Source organism: Pinus tabuliformis, chromosome X (assembly GCF_031772625.1).
Source record: "Pinus tabuliformis cultivar Carrire ecotype Pingquan chromosome X, CPIR1, whole genome shotgun sequence".
Lineage (NCBI taxonomy): Eukaryota > Viridiplantae > Streptophyta > Pinopsida > Pinales > Pinaceae > Pinus > Pinus tabuliformis.
The window spans coordinates 466314213-466323164 of NC_142308.1; the positions used below are offsets into that span (position 1 = coordinate 466314213).

The 8952-nt window shown below is 33.0% G+C and overlaps 1 protein-coding gene across 1 annotated transcript; it reads left to right on the forward strand.

The window, feature by feature from the left end:
- Positions 1 to 2995: 2995 nt before the first annotated feature.
- LOC149140681 (uncharacterized) lies at positions 2996 to 3670 on the forward strand. Its single transcript, XM_089451042.1, has one exon. It carries the CDS (start codon positions 2996 to 2998, stop codon positions 3668 to 3670), a length of 675 nt encoding a protein of 224 aa, XP_089307168.1.
- The last annotated feature ends 5282 nt before the right edge of the window (positions 3671 to 8952 follow it).

The window sequence follows — 8952 nt, forward strand, 5'->3', positions numbered from 1 at the left end:
TTGTGATTGTATCATTTAATAATTTATTTCCAACTAAAAATAACATTTAAATTTTTAAATTTTTAAATGATGGTATGTTATTAAGAATAAATTATTATAAACTAAAATTTAAAAGGTTTAACATTATAATTTAAAATTTTTTAAATGATTGTATATTATTAAGCAGACTCACACTCCTTGTATAAATGCCTAGTGATTTCTGCATTTCCAAGCACCCAGAAGCATTAGTGTGTTATAATAGTAGGGAGTAGTAGAATTTGGGAATGGGTGGGTTTAAAATTTTTGTATATCTATGTTTCTGGTTGATTTGTGTTCTTCTGTATTAAAATTATTTTTATTTATATATTTATTGAAATTTTTTATATAAAGAGATTTATTAGTTAATAACTATCACGTGAAAATGTTATTGTTAATAAATCTATCTCATATGTATTAATTTTTTAGACATGATAAGTTATTTAATTTACCATTTTAGACCACATGAATTAAAGTATGGTTTTCATATTAATTTTATGGAAGAATAATTGATATTATTTAATACTCATTTTCCATAAGGCTTATTGTTAATCATGGTCTTTGGGAAACATTTGTGCTTGTCAAAATTATTTTGTGAAGCCATTCTCTACCTTAAGGAGCATCATACATGAAAGTTTATGATGATTTGTGTGTTCCACATGGTATTATCATAATTGAAGACAAAAAACCACTTTCTATAAAGTTCAATAAATGTATTAAAGTGTAAGCAAATGAGGAATCTACTTTTGATTTATGCAATGATTGCTTGAATTTATTTGACATGTTCCACATGGCATTATCATACTTGAAGACAAAAGGCCGCTCTTTATAGAGTTCAAGCAATGTATTAAAGTGTCAAGTGTCAGCGCATGAAGAATCTACTTTTGCTTTCTGCAATGATTGTTTGAACCTTTTGGTGAAATATGCCCAGATGTAATTATTAAGGAATTTTAGTCATATGGCAAGGCATGAACCCACACTAAATTTCACCACTAAAAAAATCATTTTTTAAAAATAATATTTATTTTAATAATAAAATAATATTTATTTTAATAATAAAATAATTATTATATCTCAATTACAACCCTCATTAAATATAATTTTTATTAATTTAATAAAAACATTATTTAATATAAGAAAAATTTAGATTAACTCCATTTTTAAATCATGTTGGATTTTTTTATAATTTTATTATTATTATTATTATTAATTTAATTCAATATGATATGTATGTAAATATATCTTTTTAGTATTATTATTTAATTATATATAATATCATATTTTCTATTCTAATCCACTCATTTAAATCTCCGATACTAAACGAATTTGTATATTTGGTCAAAAGAATATTACTTATGAAACAAAGAACTTAAAAAATATGATTAACAGATGGTTAATATAATCAAACTCAAAGCTTTACATATATAAAATTTGAAACTAAAGCTTGTATTTTGTCTATTATTATGATTACATCTCTCTCAATCACCCCAATGAAAATTTTGTTTTTGACTCTAATTTAACTATATTTAAACTAGGGGAAATATCTACAATATAGCTCTTATTTCAATATGGTAGTTACTTTATATCATTCAAAATTCAATAATTAAACTAAGCAACAAGAATGCTAGCTATGTAACCTTGTTATATAATATGCCAAAATGATAATGCAGACCATTTTATTTATTTTATTATTATTATGAAATGGAAAGTATCAATGCATTAATTAGAATCCTTGTTGTGGTTGTATTTAGAAATAAGGAAATACTAAAGGAGCCTACACTAGTTTGAAATAAAAAGCCGAGTTGGAAAGTTGCCTTGAAACTGGAGGTGGTAATTAAAAATAAGTAGGTACAACTGGGGATCAGGGTTGGAATTTGGATTTCTCTTTACCCGTCATACAATTTTTTTTTGACGTTTTGGGTCCTTATGCTTCCCGTCAAGAAACGTTATATTAAAAATTTTGCCCTTCAAGAGTGATGTTCTCATAATAAATTAACCCTTCACTAATAAAGTTTTGATTAAAAAATTACCATTCAATAAATAATTATGTTGAAATCCTTATATCTACATTATGTTGAAGTTGTTATATGTTGAAATCCTTATATCTACATTAATATTTATTTGAACTTTGATTTTGAACATTAATCTATATAGTTAAACTTTTAAATTTTCTTAGCATTTCAACATCTTAATAATATTGTTAAATCTTACATATAATTGTAATCTTAAATTTGAAATATTTTTTTTATAGAATTATCAACATTTTATTAGATCCTCATATATATATATATATATATATGTATATATAACCATTCCATATTTTTTGAACCACTCCTTATTTTCTCTAAAACAAAATATAATTTAGGTTGATTATATTATTTTCTATATACTATTTATAAACAAAATATATATATATATATATAATTTTAAATATATAATTTTAATAATAATTATTATTAATAAATTTTTTTAAGTTAGAAAAAATCAATTATTACAATTTTTATTAAATTAAAAAAATAATTAAAACAATAAAGTCAATATTAAAAATATATAAAGTTCAAATCGAAATTCCAACCCTGGTGGAAGTGAATCAATTGTCCTGGAAATTCAGGGGCAACGATACCATTTATGTAGAAGGAGTTCGTGTTCAAATCTTATGGGATGTGCACGATTGGCTGTTTAATCCTGGACTAAGACATGCCTTGTTCATTTTCAAATCCACGATGCCACTCAACTCCCTTAGTTCCAAACACAACATCGACTGCGGCCTGTCTTCGGATTTTTCTTTTTTCATTCATGCATAGAACTTACAATTTCAGATTGTCCAAAACACCGTTTCCGAAGGTGATTTAATCATTGATGTATTTTTATTTGTTTTTTAAATTGATAATTACGCAGAAGGATTGACTTGGTTTTAAAGAATTTCATATTTTTAAATTATGAATAGTCAAGATTTAATAATATCGAAATATTTTTAATTATGAATAGTCCTAATGCGGGGCGGTTACATGTTGGGGATAATGTGTTTATCCATGCTGCGAGGGACCTCAACGCAGGGGAAGAGGTAACCTTCGCTTATTTTGATGTGTTGCTTCCAATGGGGACGAGGAGGGAACTCTGCAAGACATGGTCATTCGTGTGTCGGTGCCACCGGTGTGAATTGGAGCGGTCTCTAGAGGGGGATTTGAGGGGCATTGAGGACGACTTTGGGAGGATTTATAAGAAGGGCGGAGAGATGGAGATGACTAAATTGGCTCTGAAGCTGGAGCAAAAGCTTACACAGTTACAGGGGAGAGTTAAGGCCAAGGATAGGCAGCTGATTCGTGCTTCGTTCGCCAAGGCTTATTGGCCCATGTTTAGGTCTCCTGTGCTTCTGAAAAAATGGGGCAGGCAGATGCCTTGCATTGAGGGTGTTATTGATGCTGTTACTTGTGCATTGCCTGGGGATGAGACTGCCCTCTGTGCTGCTGCAACTATAGTGGATAAGTTGAAGGTGAGCAAGGGATTGACCCCATACAGAAAGGCCATGGATCGGGCTCTGCGGATATGTAAAGGACTGTACGGGAAACAAATGAAGAACAATGTGATGAAGGATTTGATAGATGCCCATGTCTATAACAGAGATATTATTGCTCCCAAGTCTTGCATATTTTAGCCTTTCTCGCTGGCTCGTATACATTTTCTTTTGAAATCTAGATTAGCCCAGTAACTTCATTCAAGTTCCTAGTCCAATCAGAGCTTTAACCTCTTTCGATTACCCAATTCAAAATTCTTATTTGTACAGAGGAACATCTCTTACCGTTTCTTATTCTTTTGTATATCACAATCCCTGATAGGACAACTAATTTGACCACTTTTGCTTCCCAATACAAAACTTGAAATACGAAGCACCTCATCTCCCTTTTCAAGCCCAATCCCTTTATCACATTTTAGTTGTTCTTTGAAAGCTGTGAGGGGAAAAAGAACACAGGAGAATTTCCCCAAACTATAAAGGTAATTTAAAGTTTCACAGATTCTGATTTTGATCTTGAGCTTCTGAAGCGTGGGGCTGAAACTCAACTCCGTCCTTGTTGGGCACCTACATTCACTATAGCTTGGAGTTTTATACCGTAGGTTGAAGGCATTTCATAGGTTGATGTTTCACTCGGAGGCATGGTATGGAGGTTTCAACATATGTTGAGATTAAAGAGTATCTGCATAGCAGGGGGTTTGTGACAGCAGGCATACTTTGTCCATTATTTTGACGGGCATATCAATGTTTTCTTTATCCCTTCTGAAGCAATGTATGGGGTCAAAGACATTGTATCAAATCCATTTGATTGTATATCACAATATAATATTCTTTTAATTTTAAATAAAGGTGCTCCTTGTAGATTCATTCCATTTAATGGGGAATTATTTGTCTTCAACTGATGCAAAAACATGGTATGTGAGATCTATACTGCATTTAATAATAATACGTGGTTTATATTTGCATGTTATAAAATATGTTTAAGATTCTCTTCTCTGTCGGATAACTGGTTTTAGGATTTCAGATCAGTTTTTCTAAAATTTTATCATTAATGATAATCTGATAGAGAAATGTTTAGACTCTTGAGTGAGATTTCAGATGATCTATCATAGGATGCAAAATATTGGTTGGACTTGGGAAGACTTGAAACATGGGAGGGCTAGAGAGAAAACTGCAGCTGATCGTAGAGCTTAGCCCTAACAAGAAGCTGCTTACACTGGTTGGAGATGATAAAGAATCAAGAATAAAAACTTTTTCTGTCATAACATTTAAATGAAGGATATCTTCAACTTAACGGAATCAATTTAAACTGCATAATGCATTTAATAAGAATGATTTATTTTTGCATGTCAAATACAATCAGTAATCTATTGTCTGTCAAATGACTGGGTTTAGAATTTCAGATCAGTTTTCCTAAAAATTTATCAGTAGACCCACAGTGTGAAGTATCACTAACCTGAGCTTTGAAGCACAATTTGTAATTTCCTTGCAGTTTCCTTGGAGGCTGGAGCCAATCTTGAGCTGGGCGACAACAATGCGTTGAGAGAGAGTGTGCAGTTGCACTGTGAATCATGAACTCGATTGTAAAAAGAAAACAAGCCCACGGGCCACATTCGTTGGGTAAAATACAGGGAGACCATGTAGTGGCAATGGGCATGCACAGATCTCCGAAATCATCCAGGGAAAAATCTTCGGCTAAAAGGGAATTGCCCATTCTCTACAAAAAAAACTAAATCTCTGACTGAGAAAAAATGGCTATTGCCATTGGCTGCTCCCACATGCTAATTTCGTTCCTCCCACTGTCCCACATGCTAATTTGACAGCCTCCGCCCTCTTAAAATTTCCACAATTGCCAAGAGTTTCACGCAAAAGGAAGGAAACAGTGACGGCCCTGCAGGCTGTGAGATAACATAAACTATACCATTACCTAGGACGTGAGGTGACGTGAGGATGATAAGAAATAGCCATATTATAAGGAAACAGAACTATACCTGTAACCTAGGTATAAGAACGTTTTGGAAAAAATTCGAAACGTCAAAAAAACGTTTTTAACTATTCTGGGCACGTCAGTGAAAACGGGCATGGACAAATTCCAGCCGTCAAATACGTTTAAAAAGGCTTATGACGGGCAAAATGCCCGTCAAATTCCAACCCTGCTGGGGATTATCTCGAATGCTTTCGTTCATTACATAGGCAACGTAATTTAGCAGATAAAAGAATCAAATGCTCACGCTTGATAAACTCTCATCGTCGACCAAGTTTATTGGCAAGAAAGGGTATGCTGGAACTTCTAAAATATTTAGATGAGAAAATGATTTGAAGAAAGCAAAACAACATGGACAAATTGTCGAGTTGGGTGAGGAGTCAAGGCACAGGATTTTCCCACTTGGTGCAGGACACAACATTTGATCTCAAATATGACATACGAGACTCGGCTTTATGCGGCTTCAGTGTCCCAGGCTCATCTTCAATATCGTTTTGGATAATTTTTTTACTTTTTTTTAATTACATGGTGAATTGGTAACTGCCAGGCCTAATCTATGGGAGACCCAGGGAGTCCCTGCAAGTCGGGTATACTAAGTTCCTATGATTTTAGCAAGAGCAGACTCACTGGAAAGGGGAATCCGTCCCTCTAGCTGCCACCACAGCAGGTCATTGTACTCAATGAGATTTGAACTTTGGTCTGCCTGAGCTTCACCCATCACTCTAGACAATTTCTTAACCATGCTTATCTCAATTGCAAGTAAGACACTCGTTAGTAAGTGGAGGCCGAGCTTATGTCGATTGCAGATTGCTCAACCTAGTTGACATGGTCAATGATATAAACTCTGTAAATAGAATCCAAAGAGGTGTGTGCCGGATGTACCAAGGCCCTCTTTCACTAAGGGTCACACGTTGTTGAAGGAAAACGGAGTCAAACGCAAATTTCCTAAAAGTAATCAAGACATCAACGACTTACATCGTCATGCCCAGATCCAATGTACTCCCGAGAGGACAAAACGCATGACAATTTAAATGACGAGAGGTCCCAAGAAGCGATTTCTTCAGACTACCATCAAAGAAATCAACGGTCCGACAACACCATTTGTGTTTTCCAGAATCCAACATAAGTGGCCATAGCAGAACGTGGCTTTCCAAAACCACTAATGGGGCCCGTACCACTTTTTTTTTTATTTAAGAGTCCAATATGTATGATGATTGTAATGTAAAATTTTAAAGGACAAAAGTTTTGTTCATATATATATAGTATTTTAATTATTTCAAAATTTAAAAAAATAATTAAATTTATAATTGATTTTAGAAGCAGTTTTTGAAGTGATTACAACAATTAAGTGAGGTCAAAAGTCAAAAATCAATACATGGGAGAGTTTCAGAGTGTTGGAGTCTTGACTCCCTTAACTGAAATCAAATAATATGAAGTGGTTTTGATTTTATCTTTGGGGTTAATTGTAGTCATTGTTCTTTTATGGTGTTTAGTTTTTTATCTATGTTTTTCCTTTGCAAGATGTAGCTGGTGTTTCTGTTATTTTTTTCATGAATTTACTTAATTGTATTCATGTTAATTAAACTTGAAACCCTTAATGAAGCACTCCACATCCGAGAAATTCATCCACATTTCTCCGTCTTTTATTATTTTTTCGACAGAAGTTTAGATTCAGATTCTTAAGTGGCTAATTTAATCTTTGTCCTCTATTTATCTTCAAACCACTCCAATTCAAAATCCTGAAACCCTCAGAGTTTCTTGGCCATTATGTTTTGAAAGTTGGGGTTTCATAATTAGAAGCTTTGTTGCAAACCCTCATGGCTTGTCCCTCCAGCGACATATTTTAACAATTCCCATCAATCTTGAGATGTCTCAAGCACTAGTTTCCTTATAGCCAAGAACTATCTCCGGGGAAACAACAAATCTAATACATGTCTATATGATGAATAGGACCCATTGGTACCAAATTTATCTCTTGACATGAACCATAACTCCACCTTTACAAAGAGCAACATTTCCCATACCAGAAGAGGACACTTGCAAAAGTCATCGAAAATTTTAGGGGCTAAATTTCGCAGGTTAATTTTCCATGATTTTTCCAAAAAAAAATCCCTAATTTCCATTTTTATAAAATTTACTCGCCCAAATTTCACAATTTAAAATTAGTTTACCTTAAAAATAGCCAACATTATATAGAGAGTATATATAAAATGATTATAAATTTGAATAATTTTTCACATACATCAATTAACATTTTATAGTTTGCATATTAGGGACTAGTGAGATTCGCCAATGTTTTTAAGCTTCAAGATAATTTTCCATCCTTAAAATTTTCCCTGGCGAAAGTAAGAAAAAGTTGCAAATGACACTTGCAAAGACTTAAAGAAAGTGAAACCGACACATGAAAGGCTGAAGATAACATGAAAATGACACTCATTAAAGTGAATGCAAGCAAAAACGACAGTTGCAAACATGAAAATGACACTTGCAAAAACAAAAGTGCACCAAAGCGATGGTTGAGAAAACTCACCGAAATAGAAGTACAATTGTAATCAAAGTGAGGAATATTATCAATGGAAAGTGCACACTAATTTTTGACATGTGTTGCACAATACACTATGCTTATAAATTACATAGTCACTGTCACTAGTGATTGTGCAAGCCTTACCTTAAAGCGTTACATAATGCCTATCTAAACTTGGGTAGAGAGATGTTTGTTTGTGAATTCATTGAAGACAGAGCATGTGTGAGCAAGTGAATATGGCACTTTAAATGTAGAAATTGCAAGAAAAATTCTATTGCTAATGAAATAGAACTAAATTGTAATAGCCCTGGTTAAAATTCCATGTAATAAAAGTTAATAAAGGAAAAATAATAACTACGGTTGATGGGACACTTATTCCAAGCTGAATGTTGAACAAAAACATAGTGATGGCGATCACTTGTTTTTTATTAATGGATAAGGAAATTGGCAAAGGCAATGGCAAAGGATTTGGAAAGGAAAAATGACATTTTTGGCACATTTATTTATGAAAATAATGGAAATTAGGAGAAAATGGAGGTGAAAGGCCACATGTTGCATGTGAGGAGGAAAATGAAGGAAAATAATGGAAATTGAAGAAAATAGAGGTCTCATTAATAAAAGGTTTTATGAGGATTAGTACACAGACTTTTGCCTGTTCAATTTTGGAGCTCTCATTCTATTCTCTCTCTCTCATACTCTTGGACACTTAGAGTTTCTTGGAGCACTCTTGGAGAGTGTCACATACTTGGAGTTTTGGAGCAAGAATGAAAAGGAAGAGCATGAAAATGCAAGAGGAAATCAGGATCAATAACTACAATGATTTTTTCTTGCAGGGACCGAGTTTCATGTATGTTTTCCTCACTATTTTTGGCATGCATGACATAAGCATATGGTTCATTAGTCATGATTTGTCATTAG

Excerpts from the sequence above, each read along its gene's own strand:
- LOC149140681 (XM_089451042.1), top strand. The coding sequence starts at position 2,996 with ATGAATAGTCCTAATGCGGGGCGGTTACATGTTGGGGATAATGTGTTT.